Source organism: Giraffa tippelskirchi, chromosome 8 (assembly GCF_054371585.1).
Source record: "Giraffa tippelskirchi isolate mGirTip1 chromosome 8, T2T-mGirTip1v1.2.pri, whole genome shotgun sequence".
Classification (NCBI taxonomy): domain Eukaryota; kingdom Metazoa; phylum Chordata; class Mammalia; order Artiodactyla; family Giraffidae; genus Giraffa; species Giraffa tippelskirchi.
In genome coordinates, this window is record NC_137282.1 from 136,036,891 (window position 1) to 136,058,534 (window position 21,644).

At 42.1% G+C, this 21,644-nt stretch overlaps 1 protein-coding gene across 4 annotated transcripts in view; it reads right to left on the minus strand.

Moving 5' to 3' along the window:
• Positions 1-394: 394 nt before the first annotated feature.
• Positions 395-21,644, minus strand: part of CYP39A1 (cytochrome P450 family 39 subfamily A member 1) — an 86,685-nt gene continuing 65,435 nt past the window's right edge. For all 4 annotated transcript variants that reach the window (XM_081519658.1, XM_081519657.1, XM_081519655.1 and 1 more), the window contains 2 exons: positions 5,435-5,522; positions 395-1,591 (listed from right to left, as the gene is read on the minus strand). In XM_081519658.1, coding sequence (XP_081375784.1) covers positions 1,520-1,591; positions 5,435-5,522 — 160 coding nt within the window. In that variant the 3' untranslated portion in view covers positions 395-1,519. The remainder of the gene's footprint in view (positions 1,592-5,434; positions 5,523-21,644) is intronic.

Consider the following 21,644-nt stretch of genomic DNA (forward strand, 5'->3'; position numbering starts at 1 on the left):
GATTTAGCTCAAGTGTCTATTACTTGTAAATACCACTTTGGCTGTGGGTCCCAGCTGTTTGGAAGAGGACACGCCTTCCCTGGGAGCACACCTGCCATATTTAGAAGAACTGCTAGGTAGTGGTCTGCAGTTCTCAGCTCTCCTGTGGATTCTCAACTGCCTTCTTCATTCCCTTCAGTCCTCAGACCCCCCAGCCTGCTAAGCTAAGCGGCAACCTGCTAGCTAAGCTTCAAAAATCACTGTATTAGTCCCGAAGAGTTAATGCATTCCAAAGTACTTAATGTTCTCCTAGCAAGTCATCTGCTCATCGGTGGGAGATAGATGAGTAAGCACTCATTTTCAACCCCAAGGGATAATTCTAGCCCAGGGGAGCAAATAATCCAGAGGACACACGCACTGCGAAGCTTATTTATTGTGAAACCAAGGAGGCAGACGGCATTTTATTGACTCTTAGAGGGCAAATCACGCTGTGATTGGGGTCAGATATTTCCCCCGAACATGATAGGATTTCTTTTCTGGATTTCATAGTAAATATTTCAGGCAAAAGTCTTAAGTAGTAGATTGAAATGTTATTTGACTTGACACGTCACTTAGAGCTTCTATAAATTAGGAAAAATATTATCTCTTCAACTACAATTATAAACACCTTGAATCAAAAGGGTGCTTTCATCTTAGTTAAAATACAAATGAATAAATCAGTCAACATACATGTATTGAATATATCCTATAGAGAAGTGCTGTCCTAGGCAGAGTGGAGGATAGAAATGAGTGTCAGACATGATCCCTGACTTCACAGGTCTTAGAAAGTGATCATTTTATTCATATATTTGGCATTAGACATGTTTCTTAAATAATTAAATTAATAGTGGTTTAAGAATTCCAATTGCTAGTTAAGAATCATATTAAGAAAAAGAGCAACTTTCCAGAAATCATTATTTAATACTCTTTCAAGTCTAAGACTATTAGCCTTTTTCAAAATAGAAGTATGTTGTCTTCACAGTGAATTTAATGTATGAAAAATTTCATTCAAATGACATTATTTCTATTTAAAGTTTTGATATAATAATGCAGGGATCCCCAGTCACGAATCAGTATTGGGCCCTGGGCTGTTAGGAACCAGTCCACACAGCAGGAGGTGAGTGGTGGGAGAAACGGAAGACTCTGCCTCCCCCACTGATCTGTGGAAAAATTGTCTTTCATGAAACTGGTGTCTGGTCCCAAAGAGGTTGGGCACTGCTGCAGTAATGTACGAAACCAATGCCAACTTCTGAAGAATACCTCTTTTGGGATCACTGAAACATTTTACCCTGTATTGAGGCCTCAGTATCAATGAGAGTGATGTCAGATTCTTCGTCTACACTTAAAATACCAAATACACACGCCACCTGGACATTGTCTTGAACTAAATCCTAAAATAAAATTAAGTGACGTGTTCTTGTCAAACTCAGGTCTAGGTGCCTCCGGGCTACTGGATGGGGTTCAGTCATTCCTCCAGACGGCCCTGGCCCTCAGGCAGACATCATTTTCTTTGTTTAAACTGAATTCGGCATCGTCCTTCCGGCTGCTGGACACCCACCAAGTGGAGAGAACTCTAAAAGCAGAAATGCAGAAAGAAGGTAGAAGTTAAGGGACGTAAGCCCACAGTGTGGACCTAAGGTTTGTTCAGTGTGATTGTTCCCGAAAGGCAGAGTTTAGGTTTGGAAGGCTGGACGGTTTTACTTGATGAGCTCTCTGTGGCGAGCATCAATTTAAGCCTTCTGTTCAAGGGATGGATCTTCCCTGTAGCTCAGATGGTAAAGAATCTGCCTGCAATGCAGGAGACCCGGGTTCAATCCCTGGGTCAGGAAGATCCTCTGGAGAAGGGAATGGCAATCCACTCCAGTATTCTTGCCTGGAGAATCCCATGGACAGAGGAGCCTGGTGGGCCACACTCCATGGGGTCGTAAAGAGTTGGACACAACTGAGTGACTAACACTACTAACACTACTAACACTACTATTCAGGGGACAGAAAAGGAGGCAATCTCTTAATCTTTTTTAAAAATTTATTTATTTTTAATTGGAGGATAACTGCTTTACCATATTGTGTTGGTTTCTGTCATACATCAACATGAATCGGTCATAGGCATACGTATGTCCCCTCCCTCCTGAACCTCTTTCACACCTTCAACCCCATCCCTCTCCTCTAGGCTGTCACAGAGCGCTGGTTTGAGCTCCTTGTGTCATACAGCAAATTCCCATCGGCCATCTAGTTTACATATGCTAAGGTACATGTTTCCATGCTACTCTCTCAATTTGTCCCACCCTCTCTTTTCCCCCTACTGTGTCCACAAGTCTGTTCTCTATGTCTTCATCTCCTTTGCTGCCCTGCAGTTAGGTTCCTCAGTACCAATCCTTTATTCTAATAGCAGCTTCACAGTTTCACATATCCCAAGGCTATGAGCCTAGGGCTCACCCTTCACTTTAGCTGGGTGAAGAGGATACCACAAATAAAGCTCTTTCAATACATTTCTGGCCCCCGACTTCTGACACCTTATTTATGAGTGAAACTTCTATGACACATGTTACTGATGTTCATAAGACAACATGGTGTTGATGGTGCAAACCACTATTACAGTGGACCTAAGATCAAAACTGTCCAACAGGATATTCTGTGGGTGCCAAATGTTTTGATAGGTTCTGTTACATATTAGTTATGAACAAGGGGTGAATGGATGTGGGGGTGAGGGGAGGTCAGTTCATTGCAAATAAAGCAAAGAGACTGTTGAAGCTTAGGAGCTTGAATGAGAAAACCAACTTGTTCTGTCAACTTTGAGTGTTGGAGGAAGAGGAGGGGTGAGGAAGGAGCAGGGTGATCCAACTTAGATGATGAGTTTTTTTGTCATGAGTTTGAATGCAGTGGGGCACAGAAACAGCTCCTCAGCAAGCGGATTCATAGGTCAGTTGATAGAATGAGTTGCAGAACTTGCATGGACTCTCTGAAATTGCATCCATCCACCATTTTGTGTGTAGGAAGAAGTGTATACTTTTCTAGAAGGGGGATCCATAGATTTTGTGAGATTTTCTAAGAATCCATGCCGCTACTCCCAAAAGCACAGCAGAAGAAAACCAACCAGCCAAATAAAAACCTCACTGTGTTAGCAAAAAATGTGCTTGCTTTGGGGAAAGAACTAAAGCGGGTCTTCTTGTGAGTGCTCAGAATGAAATAGTCTCCATTGCCAGCATCTGGACACTGCTGACCAATCACAGATCCTGGAAAGCTTTGCAAAGTTTCCTTATGGTTTGGTTCTTATTGGGAGAAAATTAAGATTAAATTATTTTTTTTAGACTGAGGTAAAATAAAACTCTTACAAAAGTAAAATTGGAGGTGCTAGCATTTGATTCAGAGAAGGCAATGGCACCCCACTCCAGTACTCTTGCCTGGAAAATCCCATGGATGGAGGAGCCTGGTAGGCTGCAGTCCATGGGGTCGCGAAGAGTCGGACATGACTGAGCGACTTCACTTTCACTTTTCACTTTCATGCATTGGAGAAGGAAATGGCAACCCACTCCAGTGTTCTTGCCTGGAGAATCTCAGGGACGGGAGAGCCTGGTGGGCTGCCGTCTATGGGGTCTCACAGAGTCGGGCACGACTGAAGCAACTTAGCAGCAGCAGCAGCAGCATTTGATTTGGGGTACTGTGGCAAGAAAATTCCTTTGGGGGAGCTGGTTTCCGAGTCCCATGATCTTCCTGCACTTGAAGACCGAGTGTCTGGAGCACTCCCTGGTGACCTCCCTCCTCTTCCGCTGCAGCTTATAAGAGCCTGGTAATTGCAAGGTCATTCATTGCCTGTATTTTTTGATCACCTCCTTTCACAACTTAGTAAACTAAGTCCAACAATTAAATAATTTTAATTGATCTTTCTAAAATAAGAACTGTGAAATGAAATGCCCTTTGAGATGAGGATTCTCTCAGACTTGTACTTTTTACAAACTGAGGTCACATCTCTTTGAAAAATGTTCTCAGTAGGGTCAAAATAGAAATAGGATGTATTTTAAAACAAACAAACAAAAAGGTATAAAAATACTAGAATTCTTAGCAGGGAAGAAAGTGCTGGAAAAAAACCCTGCCTAAGGATCAGGTCAAAATGACTGATGTCCAGTTTTATGTGTCACATGCTTTGACATCCTTCTAATGTGAAAAGGCATTCCTGTGTCTTCTGACTGGTGGGAAAATAGTTAGATGCTGAGTCAGTCCTGGGCAATATCGCAACATTTAACTTGGAAGATCAGAAACTAGTATTTGGTGCCTGTAAATCCTGGCCCGGATCTTCATTTTGCCAACAAAACTGTACTCAGCTGAAAACCTTTGTGAAGGGTGTTTTGATTTCCCTTTCATCATTGGATTTTGAGAGCTCTTTATCACTGTTGCTTGTACTCAAAATAGAAGTGCAAAAGAAATCAAGGCAAAGTGCTGAAATGTGCATATTTGTGAGCAATATAATATTTTCAGTGTCATTTATGCACTTACAGAATTTCTGTTGAAATGTCACCCAGGAGTTTTATTTATCCCTCCATATATTAGCCCTTATTATATCAAGAGTAAATCATAGCACAAAATGCTATGTGAATAGCCCTGAGATTGCAATCCTTATTTCTGAGCTTCAGCCTCAGTTTAAATTACATAGCACCTTTTATCCAGAGTTTTCAAAGGGACTTCCAAACACCTGGAATTAAATTGGACTTCCCCCTGTTTCCTCGGACAGTGGTCCTCAAAGTGAGGTAGCAGCAGCACTCGGAACTTAGCAGAAATACAAATTCTCAATCCCTTCCCCAGATCCACTCATCAGGAGCTCTAGGGCTAGAGCCCAGGATTCTGTGTTCTAACAAGCCCCCTTCATGCCAGCTAATTCTGATGCTCACACCAGTTTGAGGGGCATTGGTCTAAGAAAACAGAACTACAGAGGAGTTAAATGATTGGGAGAGCCAATGGTCAGAGGTGGGGAAAGGTCAGGGTCTTCACATTGCGGTTCACTGTTTCTACTGTTGGGTTAATTTCCTTCTATGTCATTGCTTTCCAAGTGGACTAAGGACTATGACTTGCCTCCAAAACTCATGGCTCATTTTTGGACAAACAGACATGCCTTTCTAGGGAAACAAGCCTGACATCAAGGCCACATTTATTTTACCCAGAGAAAGGGGTTAAAATTGATAATTCATTGAGGAGTTCCTAACACCAAGTGGTGAAAACCCTACTATTAGGTCCTGGTCTTGTGATAATGGGACACACAGGATTGACTTAGAATTGGGAATGTTTCTCAGTCTGCAGAGACCATCTGTTAAGATGAGTCTAAGTGAGGAGATCAGTCAGCTCATACCCAGTAATTAAAATGAAGGAGTTAAGAGTTTATCTCAAATTTGAAAGTCATGCTATTCAAAATTGTGAAAAGATTTACCTGTTTTGGCAATGGGTCCAGAAGACTACAGTCATAATAATAAAATATTAAAATAATACATATTTGAATCTCCAATAGAGCCAGCCACCTGAAAGAAAAACAAAATAAAATTGGTGCTTGGTATTGAAAGATACATCAGACCTTACATCTATTTCTGCTTTATTGACTATGCCAAAGCCTTTGACTGTGTGGATCACAATAAACTGTGGAAAATTCTGAAGGAGATGGGAATACCAGACCACCTGACTTGCCTCTTGAGAAAGCTGTATGCAGGTCAGGAAGCAACAGTTAGAACTGGACATGGAACAACAGACTGGTTCCAAATAGGAAAAGGAGCACGTCAAGGCTGTATATTGTCACCCTGCTTATTTAACTCACATGCAGAGTACATCATGAGAAACGCTGGGCTGAAGGAAGCACAAACGGGAATCAAAATTGCTAAGAGAAATATCAATAACCTCAGATATGCAGATGACACCACCCTTATGGCAGAAAGCAAAGAAGAAATAAAGAGCTTCTTGATGAAAGTGAAAAAGGAGAGTGAAAAAGTTGGCTTAAAGCTCAACATTCAGAAAACCAAGATCATGGCATCCAGTCCCATCACTTCATGGCAAATAGATAGGGAAACAGTGGAAACAGTGACAGACTTTATCTTTGGGGGGGCTCCAAAATCACTGCAGATGGTGACTGCAGCCATGAAGTTAAAAGACACTTACTCCTTGGAAGGAAAGTTATGGCCAACCTAGACAGCATATTAAAAAGCAGAGACATTACTTTGCCAACAAAGATCTGTCTAATCAAGACTATGGTTTTTCCAGTAATCATGTATGGATGTGAGAGTTGGACTATAAAGAAAGCTGAGAGCCGAAGAATTGATGCTTTTGAACTGTGGTGTTGGAGAAGACTCTTGAGAGTCCCTTGGACTGCAAGGAGATCCAACCAGTCCATCCTAAAGGAGATCAGTCCTGGGTGTTCATTGGAAGGACTGATGTTGAAGCTGAAACTCCAATACTTTGGCCACCTCATGCGAAGAGCTGACTCATTTGAGAAGATCCTGATGCTGGGAAAGATTGAGGGCAGGAGGAGAAGGGGACGACAGAGGATGAGATGGTTGGATGGCATCACCGACTCGATGGACATGGGTTTGGGTGGACTCAGGGAGTTGGTGATGGATAGGGAGGCTTGGCGTGCTGCTGTTCATGGGGTCGCAGAGTCGGACACGATTGAGTGACTGAACTGATTGAAAGATGCATACATATTTTCCGGTAAAGAAGATGGGCTTCCCTGATGTCTCAAATGGTAAAGAATCTGCCTGCGATGCAGGAGACCCAGATTTGATCCCTGGGTCGGGAAGATCCCCTGGAGAAGGGCATGGCAACCCACTCCAGTATTCTTGCCTGGAGAATCCCATGGACAGAGGAGCCTGGTAGACTACAGTCCATGGGGTCACAAACAGTTGGACATGACTGAGTGACTAACACCAAAGAATATCTAGAACTACACATATTTCAGAGCAAATGTGCTCTTCTTTGCTATATAAACTTTCACTATGAAGAGGACAGAGTAAAGAAAAGCTTAACTCTTTTCTTTTATAATACTGTCTACTCCATAGGGGAGTTGGGATGATCACAGTGTTTTCAAATGTGTGTAAAATGCTTAGGCAGTGGAAGCATTTAATGAATAAGATTCCAGGTCTCTCCTCTAAGTTTTAGATCTGTCTTTTTCAATATGGTAGCTACTAGCTACATTTGGCTATTTAAATACATTTAAATTTATCAAAATTACAAATCTCAGCTCCTTAGTGGCATGAACCACATTTCAAGTGCTTAATGGCCATAAGTAGTTACTGGCTGCCATATCGAACAACACATATTTAGAACTTTTCTATGGTCAGAAAGTTCCATAGGGCAGTCCTGTAGGAATTACTGCCTAGATGTTCTGGAGGCACTTTAAATTTCCCATAACTGCCAATTTTTTTCTCTACTATAATCCTGCACTCGGGCTCCAAGTTTTTTGATCATACATTTCTGTTAAGAAAATACTGTGTGTACCCTACAATATATGAAGACTCATTTATTTATAAATTATAGGCACTTCCCTGGTGGTCCAGTGGCTAAGACTCTGTGCTCCCCATGCAGGTGGCCCAGGTTCGAACCCTGGTCAGGGAACTAGATCCCACATGCTGCAACTAAGACCTACCACATATTTAAATAAAATAAAATAAATATTTTTTAAAATTATATTTTTATAAATAAATATTTATAAATATTTTTTAAAAAATTGTATATACATACCATTGTACTAGTTTACTGTTCACTTTGTATACACACATATATATAGAAATTTAAAAACTGAGAAAAGTGTAAATGAAATTCTGCTAGTTTTCCTGGCATCCTAGTGGGTTGTTTCGAGCTCTCCTTAGGGGAGGCAGACCATTTTAGAGGGAATGGCCCCTAATAAGTATGATTAATCCAACATCAGAAAACTGTATGTTATCATAGAAACAACACTCTCCATTACCCTTCCTGGACAGTTGGGCACCGAGGCTTTTGTTTTATCTTCCTAATGCTTCCCCAGTCCTTCTCCTTATCCCCTTAACTCCAGTCCCTCCACTGCTCCCCAGTGTAGGTCTTCATCATTTACTGATGTTCTGGGTTCCTGAATCACCTGGGCTTTCAGATTGGCTTCTCTGCTTCCAGTATCACTTCTCTCTACTCTATCCTTTGCTCTACTACTAAAGTGAACTTTCGAAAACAGAAATCTATTACCGTTTCCTCATTTTACACACACGTGTACTTAGTCACTCCGTCATGTCCGGCTGTCTGTGAAGCCATGGACTGTAGCCCTGTCTGCAAGGCCATGGACTATAGCCCGCCAGGCTCCTCTGTCCATGGGGATTCTCCAGGCAAGAACACTAGAATGGGTTGCCATGCCCTTCTCCAGGAGATCTTCCCAACCCAGGGATCAAACCCAGGTCTCCCACACTGCAGGCAGATTCTTTACCATCTGAGCCACCAGGGATGCCCAAGAATACTGGAGTGGATAACCTATCCCTTCTCCAGGGGATCTTCCTGACCCAGGAACTGAAACAGGGTCTCCTGCATTGCAGGAAGATTCTTTACCAGCTGAGCTACCAGGGAAGCCCATTCCATTTGTCAATGCTTCTTATTTCCTTCTAAATGCCACAGAAAACACTGCTAGCCATTGAAGACCTGTCTCCTACCTATTTCTCCAACCTCCTCCCCCCCATGGCTCCTCCTTAAAACCCATACTCTTGCCACACTGTATACTTGAGGTTCCCTGAATGGCAATGCCATCTTTTGCAAGCCCTTCTCTTCCCTGAGGCTGTTTCCTCTGGAAGCATTCCCTGACTGCTTGCTCCTGGGCTGAGGTGCCTTCCTGCCCATTCCATGGCTCCCTGGGCACACTTTAGCCCCTGCATCTACTGCACTGAATTGTGACTGTTTATCAGCTCTCTCTCTCCTGGGATTATATTGTTGGGCCTTAGCACAGGGCATAGAGCTCTGCTAGCGTCTAGTGTTGACTGATAAAATGAAAGGTGATAGAAGGAGACGCCTCCATAAAGCAGACTCAATTTCCTTATCTTTCCATCTTTTTCTATGTTTCTGTGGCACTTTTAACATCCCTCAATTAACACCATTATCCTACAGTCCCACCCTATTACAGTTAATCTTCTTCATGTCTGTCTCCCCTTATAGACTACAACCTTCACAAAAACAGGAAGCAGGTCTTATTTATCATTGAATCCTCAATGTTTGTTGATTGCATGAGTGGATGAATGAATATGAACAATCTGCTATTTGTATCAGATAATTAGATATATTTCCCACTGGTATTCTTGAAACATCTCGCCTATATTTCTATTTCAAATGAAATCTGGAGTGTTCCAGGTATTGTTAGAACCTACGTGGATATATCAGTTCTTCACAAATATTTGTGATGTAAATTTAATTCTACCCACGAGCCTGGTATGCTGCAGTCCATGGGGTTGCAAAGAGTCAGACACGACTTAGAGACTGAACAACAACTTAGAAATGCTAAAGATAATTCATTTCAATGGAGTGTCAATGCCTATGAAATAGAACAATTCAATCTTTACTGATTTGGATCAAATTAAGCAGCAATTCCAAGAAAAAGCAATTTTGCTAATTTGCAGGTTCAGAATTCCTCACAATTAAGTTTTTGTCAAGCTTCTAACAAATTAGATTGTCCATTTCTGGCCATGATGTTTGTCCTTGGGACATGAGCTTTTCAAAACAGACCATGATGGGCACACCATGTCTGCTTCCCTTAAGATATATCCATAATGTATAACTCTGAAATGAAGAAGATAGCATGAATCACAAACACTGTTTGGAAACTGTAGTGGTGTTTAATTGTTGTTGATTATTAATGTCAGCAAAAACAAGACCAGGAGCAGACTGTGGCTCAGATCATGAACTGCTTATTGCCAAATTCAGACTTAAATTGAAGAAAGTAGGGAAAACCACTAGACCATTCAGGTATGACCTAGATCAAATCCCTTATGAGTATACAGTGGAAGTGAGAAATAGATTTAAGGGACTAGATCTGATAGACAGAGTGCCTGATGAACTATGGACAGAGGTTCGTGACATTGTACAAGAGACAGGGATCAAGAAAATCCCCATGAAAAGAAATGCAAAAAAGCAAAATGGCTGTCTGAGGAGGCCTTACAGATAGCTGGGAAGAGAAGAGAAGCGAAAAGCAAAGGAGAAAAGGAAAGATATTCCCATCTGAATGCAGAGTTCCAAAGAATAGCAAGGAGAGATAAGAAAGCCTTCCTCAGCGATCAGTGCAAAGAAATAGAGGAAAACAACAGATTGGGAAAGACTAGAGATCTCTTCAAGAAAATTAGAGATACCAAAGGAACATTTCATGCAAAGATGGGCTCGATAAAGGACAGAAACGGTATGGACCTAACAGAAGCAGAAGATATTAAGAAGAGGTGGCAAGAATACACAGAAGAACTGTACAAAAAAGATCTTCATGACCCAGTTAATCATGATGGTGTGATCACTCACCTAGAGCCAGACATCCTGGAATGTGAAGTGAAGTGGGCCTTAGAAAGCATCACTACAAACAAAGCTAGTGGAGGTGATGGAATTCCAGTTGAGCTATTTCAAATCCTCAAAGGTGATGCTGTGAAAGTGCTACACTCGATATGCCAGCAAATTTGGAAAACTCAGCAGTGGCCACAAGACTGGAAAAGGTCAGTTTTCGTTCCAATCCCAAAGAAAGGCAATGCCAAAGAATGCTCAAACTACCGCACAATTGCACTCATCTCACATGCTAGTAAAGTAATGCTCAAAATTCTCCAAGCCAGGCTTCAGCAATACATGAACCGTGAACTTCCAGATGTTCAAGCTGGTTTTAGAAAAGGCAGAGGAACCAGAGATCAATTGCCAATATCCGCTGGATCATCGAAAAAGCAAGAGAGTTCCAGAAAAACATCTATTTCTGCTTTATTGACTATGCCAAAGCCTTTGACTGTGTGGATCACAATAAACTGTGGAAAATTCTGAAAGAGATGGGAATACCAGACCATCTGACCTGTCTCTTGAAAAACCTGTATGCAGGTCAGGAAGCAACAGTTAGAACTGGACATGGAACAACAGACTGGTTGCAAATAGGAAATGGAGTCCGTCAAGGCTGTATATTGTCACCCTGCTTATTTAACTTATATGCAGAGTACATCATGAGAAACGCTGGGCTGGAAGAAACACAAGCTGGAATCAAGATTGCCGGAAGAAATATCAATAACCTCAGATATGCGGATGACACCACCCTTATGGCAGAGAGTGAAGAAGAACTAAAGAGCCTCTTGATGAAGGTGAAGGAGGAGAGTGAAAAAGTTGGCTTAAAGCTCAACGTTCAGAAAACTAAGATCATGGCATCTGGTCCCATCACTCCATGGGAAATAGATGGGGAAACAGTGGAAACAGTGTCAGACTTTATTTTTTTGGGCTCCAGAATCACTGCTGATGGTGACTGCAGCCATGAAATTAAAAGACGCTTACTCCTTGGCAGGAAGGTTATGGCCAACCTAGATAGCATATTTAAAAGCAGAGACATTACTTTGCCAACAAAAGTCCGTCTAGTCAAGGCTATGGTTTTTCCAGTGGTGGTGTATGGATGTGAGAGTTGGACGGTGAAGAAAGCTGAGCGCCGCAGAATTGATGCTTTTGAACTGTGGTGTTGGAGAAGACTCTTGAGAGTCCCTTCGATTGCAAGGAGATCCAGTCAATCCATCCTAAAAGAGATCAATCCTGGGTGTTCATTGGAAGGTCTGATGTTGAAGCTGAAACTCCAATACTTTGGCCACCTCATGCGAAGGGTTGACTCATTGGAAAAGACCCTAATGCTGGGTAGGATTGGGGGCAGGAGGAGAAGGGGTCGACAGAGGATGAGATGGTTGGATGGCATCACCAGCTCAATGAACATGATTTTGGGTAGACTCCGGGAGTTGGTGATGGACAGGGAGGCCTGGCGTGCTGCAGTTCATGGGGTCGCAGAGAGTCGGACACGACTGAGCGACTGAACTGATTAATGTATATGTCAACTATCAATAATAAATACTTTGCATTATGATTTTTTTTGGAAAGAGATATATCCAAATGTTTATTCTTCAGATTCTCTGCAGAATGACTGATTATCATCTTAACTTTGTGGGCATGCTAAATGCTTCATTTCTGTGAGACAAAAAGCCGTCAGACAGTTTTGAACAAATTTGACTTAAGTTTTTAAAAAATCATCCTGGCTGCTACTTTGAGAATAAAATATAAGGTGATGGAAGAAGACTGATTTGGAAACAATTATAATCTTCCAGACAATGGAAAACTTGGACCTGAATGGGCCAGGATGATGGAAATAGTCATGAGTCATGGTTAGTATCTGGATATACTTTGCAGGATAGGCTGATGGTTTGCATGACAGACGTGAAAGACTTAATAAAGGAGTCAAGGGTGATTCCAAGTTTTGGGCCTGAGGAAATATAAGGGTACAGCATTGAGGAAAGCTGAAGGAGGAGCAGGTTGAGGAGTTATCATTCAGAGCTCACTTTTGGACCTGTTTGGTGCAGCTTGCTATTGACCAGTGCCTTGAAGACACCCAATGGAGATTCAGAGTGATGACCAGGGACGGGCCTGGTGTTTGGGGGGATTTAGTCAGGGATGGAGGTACAAGAGATATAAATAGAGTCATCACTATTCGGACAATTATTTAAAGCCAAGGGATAGGATGAAGTCACATAGGGGATAAGTTAAACAGAAAAAAATAAGAAATCTGAGGAGACAGCTCTGGGGCAGTCCAAAATTTAGAGGTTAGAAAGGTGAGGATGCCCAGCAAAGGAATTTAAGAAGTAGCCAGAGGGGTAAGATAATGAAAAGAGTGATTATGTTCAAAGCCCAGTGAAGAAAGCTTTTCATGGAGGCCCGAGCTCCTTCGGATCTAGTGGGAAAGGTTGACAATGAGCGCTTGGGTGCGTGCTCAGTTGCTCAGTCATGTCAAACTCTTTGCGACTCCATGCCCTTTAGCCTGCGAGGCTCCTCTGTCCCTGGAATTTTCCAGGCAAGAATAATGGAGTGGAGCTGCCATTTCCTCCCCTGGGGGATCTTCCGGACCCAGGGATCGAACCCATATCTCCAGCAGCTCCTGCATTGGCAGGTGGATTCTTTACCACTGAGCCACCTAGGAAGCCCGTGGCAATGAGTACCCACATGTGAAAAGAAACATTAAAGTTCCTGCTCACGTAAAAGAGCCAGTTCTTCTCAGTTCTCAGCTCCCTCTCTAGAAGTGATTTAGGCAACGATCACTACACTGACATTTTGCGTTCAGCAGAATAAGCAGTGACTCCTCGATCTTTAGCAGCTACCCAGCAGCACTAGAAAAAATGCTCGTTAATTCTGCATTTGTGAATTATAGAAGTTTTATAGGTTCTCCTTTATCCAAACAAATCCTATTTTCTTAGAAGTCTGTTTTTAGCCCGTTTCTAAGTTTAGCTTGCTGTGACCGAAGCACTTCTCTGAACTCAGCCCAGTGGGGAAAGAGTACCTGGTACCCCTCTCCAGTCCCTGGAGGAGAGGCACTGTGACAATAAAGACTGTGGACTATCTGACGGGGAGGGGGGGCTGTTGCAGAGAAGGAAGGCCCTCAGCTCCCTGAAGAAGGTGAGGTGATGAGAGATGGAGCCAGAAGAGCAGGAGGAACTGAGGAACAGGCCTGAGAAGGGACTTGAATGTGTCAGGTGACTGTGCTGGGTACTTTGGCCCTGAAAGTATAACAGACTCTGTGAATAAACTGTACTGAAAAGTGATACTTCTATGTGAAAATGAAGGCTCTTTAAACATTATCACACATAATAGGCCCTCCATGAATAGTTCCTCTGTCATGCAAATAGTAAACAATAAATAGTTCATATGCCATTTAAGAGCACAAATTGGACTATTTTAGAAACACCATGTATATTTTGATTAGAAATAGAACTAATGTTTATTAGTTCATTAAGATAGTTTTCCACTGGAACCTGTAAGCATTTCCTGAACTAATTTTAGTCTCTGTGATGTTCTTAAAAATCATAAAAGTGAATTTCCTTAGGGTAAAACTATAATTTAGGTTTTTGACCAACTGATACTGTGTGCATTACTGAGGCTTTAATATTTTTCATCTTTTGTGATTGAGGGGTAAGCTAGTTCAGTTATTAAATTAGCATTAGGTATTGAAATAGTATAAATATTAAAATCACATTTGCTATCATTTCTAACCATTTCGATATTCTAAAGAAAAAAGATGAGTTAATAACACAGGTAATAAAATAATATGTCTTAAAACTCTTAATTTTTTCCAAATATTTGAATATTCTAGCAGAATCACCACCCCAGTTATTCACTAAATGAAGTTAATTTTTTTTGAAATGGCAAAAAGCAATTTGTGTTTACAAGCCTTTACCACGTTACTGAATTCTGTTTTGATGTCTAAAATATTAGGGACTAACAAACACATACCTGTGACAGTAAAGGCTTTTACTCCAAAGACAGAGAGCTTCACAAGTCCATATTTTTACAAAAGCTCTTCAGAAGCGAGTTCAGCTATGTTCCTGCTAAGAATGTTTTCTTAATACTTCTAATGTCAAAACAGTGAAAGTAATGAGGCATATTATTTATAATGGATTTATTTTTTACACTTGCAAGAACAACATTACACATCTACAAATAAAGCTCATTAAAATATAAACATGTTGAAAATTCCTTAAATACTGAGTCCTTGCGTGTTTTCCCCATTTGTAAATAAATGCTCAAGGAGACCTACACGAACGCTGAGCACACAAAGACCTATGAAACCCAGACTCGACAATCACATTGCCGGTAATGCACGTGGAGAGATGGGAAGGGTAACCATGTGAGATAAAGGTGGAGACAAGAGGGCTGTGGAGATCTGAGGACTGGTGCGAGCACTGTGACCTGGAGTGGTCCACTCTATATAGAAGTGATGCTTGAGCTAGTCCTGGAGAGAAGGGCCAGCTTTGAGAAGTAGACATGCTGAGTGGGGCGTTTCCGACCCAGGAGAGAGAAGAGTCAGAGGAGGAATGGGCACTGTCATCAGGGGACAACTGGTAGACTGTCTAGGGAGGGCGTTCCTGGACGTTCAGAAAGATGTCTTTGGGTCTGATTCTGAAGAGTCTGGAGTTCTAGGCTGATGGGTTTGGCCAGTAGGCAGTGATGCCCAGTTTTAACAAGAAAGTAACAATTTAGAGATGATTATTTAAGGAAAATTCAGCTGTACGTGGTGAGTAAGACAGATTGAAAGAAGAGATAATGGGGGAGGAGGATAAGAAAACCATGACATCTCCTGGGCCAAGATGACCTAGGTTAGGAGGTGGGAGTGAACGCGGCAGACTGAAAAGAGGGAGGGGTGAAGTGACTCTAGGAGCCGAGTGTCTGGGAAATCACGACACGCAGAAGAGAAACAAGGAGTACAAAAGGAATGCGAGGGTTAGTGGAAAGTCACGATTTTCATTTTAGATGTCTTGATTTTGAGACTGAATCCCTCTTGCTTTTTAAAAGAAAATCTCTCTTTTTGTCCTACTAGAAGTCATTGTGGGCAGTGCCAGCATGGGCTGGAAAACTGCCACTGTTGCCAGGAGCAGGGGCTCTGAAGCATATTCCAAGTTGCTACCAGCTGCAGCTTATGAAAATAGAATGATCTTGCCCTGGAATTCAGAGAAGGCAGCATACAGACATACTTTCACAGGCATCCTTCATTGAAGCAGAGCTGGTCAAGTTAAAGGGGAAGTACTTTTCCCACACCCTCATTCCCTTTAAGAAATCTCACAGGAAAATGAAAACCATTTGGTGACAGGAGGCAAAATAATCTAGACCAAGGTTTCTCACACTCCAGCATGCATCAGAATCACATGGAAGGCTTGTTCAAACCCACATCGCTGGACCCACCCCACCACGTTTCTGACTTAGTAGATCTGGGGATGGGCCACCCAATTTGCACTTTTTACAAGTTTCCACGTAATGTTGCTACTAGTGGTATGGGGACCATATTTTAGAATCATTGATCAGAGGAACATGATCAAGCAGAAAGGGGAAAGTATGTTAAAAGCTGTAGTTTACCCTGGGGGACGGGATGGGGAGGTAGGTAGGAGGGGGGTTCTGGATGGGGAACACATGTGCGCCCATGGCTGCTTCATGTCGATGTATGGCAAAAACCACTACAATATTGTAAAGTAATTAGCCTCCAATTAAAATAAATAAATTAATTTTTTTAAAAAGCTGTAGTTTATCAAATCTTTTAGTTTTAGCACATAAAATTAAAATGACCAAGCATACCTCAGCTACACAGGAAACATTATGCCTGGGGTACCAAATTTTGATTGGGAATGATGGTGTGGGCAAAATCTGGAAGAGTGAGCAGACAGATGGTTTTATTAAGGAGAAACAAATCCAGAATAAAATGAGAAGAATCAGATTAGGGTAAACTGGAAGAGAAGGAAAAGAAGAAAACGTGAAAAACAGAAGAGAAGGGAATGAGACATATTTAAGTGGGGGAAAGGAGGAGAGAAAGCAGAGGACCTCAGAGCTTCTTGACTTGAGACACTGTTTTCTATTTCACTGGGGAGATGAGAATCAGATCCTAGTGGGAGTACAGTCTCTGAGGCCACTGGTTTTCAGAGCTGCAGCCAGGATTATTTTAACAGTGATCCTCCTAGAAGAAAAACTCTAGTATCTATGAGCTGTGAGCTAGACATTTGATACCTCTTTCTAAACGTTCTTATTCAACGAAAGAGCAAAGGAAACTACTGACTTCATTAAGATGAACTACTCACCAAATAGAAATGATCTTGTGCTATAGCTTAAATTCCAGACCTTCCAGGAAAAAATTAAGAAGTGACATTTGTTTTTGTTTTCTTTAGTGATATACCCACCTTAAATGAAACTCAATCCCCTAAGAAGTCCAAGCTATTTAGAAAGCGACTAACTCATGTGGTTAGTATATGTTAATATGATATGCCATGGAGTTAAACAGATCTTGAAAGAAAGCTTTTGCTCTTAAGGAAATTATAGATTACTTAGGATGCTTTTGGAGCTTCCCTTGTGGCTACAATGTGGGAGAATCTGCCTACAATATGGGAGACCTGGGTTCAATCCCTGGGTTGGAAAGATCTCCTGGAGAAGGGAAAGGCTACCCAATCCAGTATTCTGGCCTGGAGAATTCCACGGACTGTATGGTCCATGGGTTCGCGAAGAGTCAGACATGACTGAGCGTCCTTCACTCATGGGATGCTTTTGGTTACAACTGAAAGAATATCCACAACAGGCTGGTTTCTATGTGGAAGCGATTGTATCACTTTATGCACCTAAAAAAATCTAGAGCTGGTGCTGGCCTCAGGCAGAGATCACGCCAACAGTTCAATGACGTAACCATGGAGCCAGGTCACCTCTGCTGCTCTGCTCCATGGTACCAACGTCATTCTGTCTTTGCAGTTTCAAAATAGCTGCTAACAGTTTCTGGGGCCAAGTGCTTCTTTATTCACATCCTATAGGGAATGATTATTTCTGACCCAGAAGTCTCAAAAGGAACTTTCACTTGGTAGTTAACTGTATCACTTAAAACACAAGTCAAGACTAAAATCAATCACTGTGGGAGGGGAGGCAGGGCAAAGGGAAGGGATGTGAGGATCGGTTTCGGGAACAGTGTTTCATTACTACAGAGCTGGGGGTGGAATAAGCACCCCAGCCTCCCATAAATCTAGGATGCTAGAAAATCTAGGAAAATTAGGGCAATTAGCAAGCAAGAAGGAGATAGTCAATGATGGGGAGATAAAGAATGGATGTAAGTATAACTGAACCACTGTGCTGAAGCCTGAATTTAACACAACATTGTAAATCAAGCATACTCCAATATAAAGTAAAAATTAAATTAAAAAAATAACCCGTGGGCAATATTGTGATATAGCATAGCTTTAATTCCAGTCCTCTTTTCCTAGGAATTAAAACTTCTTTCTGAACAAGAAAGTGACCGAACTTATTAAAGAGCAGCAGTTCAGTTTAATGAGGGGAGAAAGCCCCTGGTGAAAAAAAAGTGATGAGGAGATACTCAGCCCAAAGTGGCCTTTCTTTCCCTCCAACAGATAAAAATCCTGTGCAGGTATTCTGTGCACCACAGAGGGGCCAGCAATCTATTTGGTAAACAAAAGGAAAAGAGGACCCTTCCTGGCATTTTTTGAGCAGAAATGAACAAATGAGCATGTTTTATTTTGGAAGCACTTTGGCTTAAGTATCAAAAACCACTCTGGAGTTTGCTGCTTCTGTTCTTGACAGACTTAAATCTTAGCTGCGTAGAAGTGTCAGAAAGAAATGGTTGGGGAAGTGATGACTGCGATTTTGCCAATGGTTTCTGTGCCCCTTTGAGTGAGTCAGTGCTCTTCAGTAAAGCAGAAAGGAGAGAGAAGCGTGGCTGGAAGCTGATAAAGGACCTGGCTCCCTCGCTCAGTCCTGCAGGTAACCACATCCACTCTTCCCACTCCCGGCCCTTTCCCCATCTCCTCCAGGACACACGCATGGCCACAGTGAAAATGGAAACAAATATGTAAGTAAATCCAGTTCATTCAGTTCCATTTACCAACAGGAGTGGAGAGGATGCATTTGTTTATGTAACAAATTCCCCAGAATGAATTGAATTTGCAACTTCTCATGAAATGCAGAGCGACTGGGGTTCCCCACTCCTCAAAAGCAATCGGCTATCCTCTAAGAGGTCAAGAAGCAACAGTTAGAACCAGACACGGAACAACGGACTGGTTCCAAATCGGGAAAGGAGTCCATCAGCATCAAGGCTGTAGATTGTCCCTCTGCTTCTTTAACTTACATGTAGAGTACATCATGTGAAACACCAGACTGGATGAAGCACAAGCTGGAATCGAGATTGCCAGGAGAAATGTCAATAACCTCAGATATACAGATGACACCACCCTTATGGCAGAAAGCAAAGAGCAACTAAAGAGCCTCGTGATGAAAGTGAAAGAGGAGAATGAAAAAGTTGGCTTAAAAGTCAACATTCAGAAAACTAAGATCAGGGCATCCGGTCCCATCACTTCATGGCAAATAGATGGGAAACAATGAAAACAGTGACAGGTTTTATTTTCTTGGGCTCCAAAATCACTGCAGATGGTGACTGCACCCATGAAATTAAAAGACACTTGCTCCTTGGAAGACAAGCTATGACCAATCTAGACAGCATATTAAAAAGAGAGACATTACTGTGCCAACAAAGATCCATCTAGTCAAAGCTATGGTTTTTCCAGCAGTCATGTATGGATGTGAGAGTTGGACTATAAAGAAAGCTGAGCGCTGAAGAACTGATGCTTTTGAACTGTGGTGTTGGATAAGACTCTTGAGACTCCCTTGGACTGCAAGATCAAACCAGTCAATCCTAAAGGAAATCAGTCCTGAATATTCATTGAAAGTACTGATGCTGAAGCTCTAATATTTTGGCCACCTGATGCAAAGAGCCAACTCAATGAAAAAGACTCTGATACTGGGAAAGACTGAAGGCAGGAGAAGGGGATGACAGAGAACGAGATGGTTAGATGGGATCACCAACTCAATGGACATGAGTTTGCGCAAACTCCAGGAGATGGTGAAGAACAGGGAAGCCTGACATGCTGCAATCCATGGGGTTGCAAAGAGTCGGACATGACTGAGTGATTGAACAACAGCATCCTCTAAGCATGAAAAGGGGGAAAGTTACTTAGAGTGCTTCTCAAATGCAAGATTGCCCAAAGATATTTTACTGAATGAGGCACAATTATTAAAATTACATTAAAGTGAAAGTCTCTTAGTCATGTCCAACTGTTTGCAACACCATGGACTATACTGTCCATGGAATTCTCCAGGCTAGAATACTAGAGTGGATAGCCTTTCCCTTCTCCAGGGGATCTTCCTAACCCAGGGATCAAACTCAGGTCTCCTGCATTGCAGGCGGATTCTTTACCAATTGAGCTATCAGGAAAGCCCCCCCCAATTATATTAATATAATAAACACACAGAAACAACTGTACTCAGAGCTTCACAAACCCCAAATAGAGAGCTGCCTTGCTACCACAAACATACAGGCACATTACATTCCTACAAGCACTTAGCTTGTTTTTCTTCCCTCAGCGTTTGATACCACTGCCTTTCAGGCAAGTATGCTTTCTTTTGTGCAGTTTATCGATTATTCTCATCTAGTCCACAAAGCCTTTTTCAATGCTCCTTCCTCTGAACTCCTATGGCAGTTACGATATAGATGAATCACCTGGCATTTCTCTAGTGCTATCTTATGCTGTCAAGTACATCTTGTTTTTCATGTTGTTGTGTTTCATCTTTCCAACTGCTTTATAAGCAAGCAATTCAGGAATGCTATGTGTCTTTGAATCTCTCTAGTGTCTTGAGATGTCTTGAGTTAGACAATAAGCCCCTTGAGAAATGGGACTTCACCATTATTTTGTTTTCCAAGGTAACTCCTGGAACTCTACTCAGACATATAGCATACAATTGATGATTATTTACTCAATGAAGGATAATCAAATGAATACTGGGTGCCCAAGAGATAACAGCAATGTGCTTAGTCACTCAGTTGTGTCTGACTCTTTGCAACCCCATGAACTGTAGCCCCTGGCTCCTCTGTCCATGGGGATTCTCCAGGCAAGAATACTGGAGCGAGTTGCCATGCTCTCCTCCAGGGGATCTTCCTAACCCAGGGATCGAACCCAGGTCTCCTGCATTGCAGGTGGATTCTTCACTGTCTGAGCCACCAGGGAAGCCCAAGAATACTGAAGTGGGTTGCCTATCCCTTCTCCAGGGGAACTTCCCAACTCAGGAATCTAACCTGCTATCAGCTGGACCTATGTTTGAATTAACTTTCCAATAGTGATGTGATTCTCGTTAGTAGTTCAAGATAAGTCCATGACTTTGTGACCTAGCACTGCCTGCCCTAGGATCCATGAAAAACCCAATACACACAAAAAGTAGAAATCACAGTTTCTCTTCCTGAGAAGTCCATGCTTCATTTCCAGGTCTCCAGTACTGCAGCCTAACTCTTATTACACCCTTTTCTTATCCAAGCATGCCTTTGTGAGGGAGGTGGGTAATCTTGCCAAAGATCAGAACTATTGTTTTACACTGGAATTTAACCCATATCACTTAGCACAATGATGCAGCCCACTGGGATCCTCTTGCAGGGATGGGCACCAAGGGCAAACAGGACTGTTGGCTTTGGTGTACATTCCAAGGGGTGGGTATGGCAGGCACATCCCTTTCTGCTAAGATCACTGACTCTCAGAGACACCCACTTGACACTGGAAATCCCCCATCCTACTCCTTCATCAAAATTCACAGTTCAACAGGAAAACGTCCATTCTTCATTATGTATGCTACTATGGCTGGTACAGTCCAGTAGTTCACGTGTTTTCTCCTGTTTGTTTTTCTGCAAAATCACTAGACTTCTCCAGCAGGAGATTTATTTGGGAAGAATTCCCTTCCACTGCAGAAACATGCCTAGCCAGGGGTTCATCCTCTAAATATATTTTCTGAACTCCTGTCTTTCAAGGAGGAACTCTAGTTCTTCCATTCTGCTTATTGGTTGGCAGCTGATGGCAGCATCAAGTTCTTACTCAGTGTTCACTTGG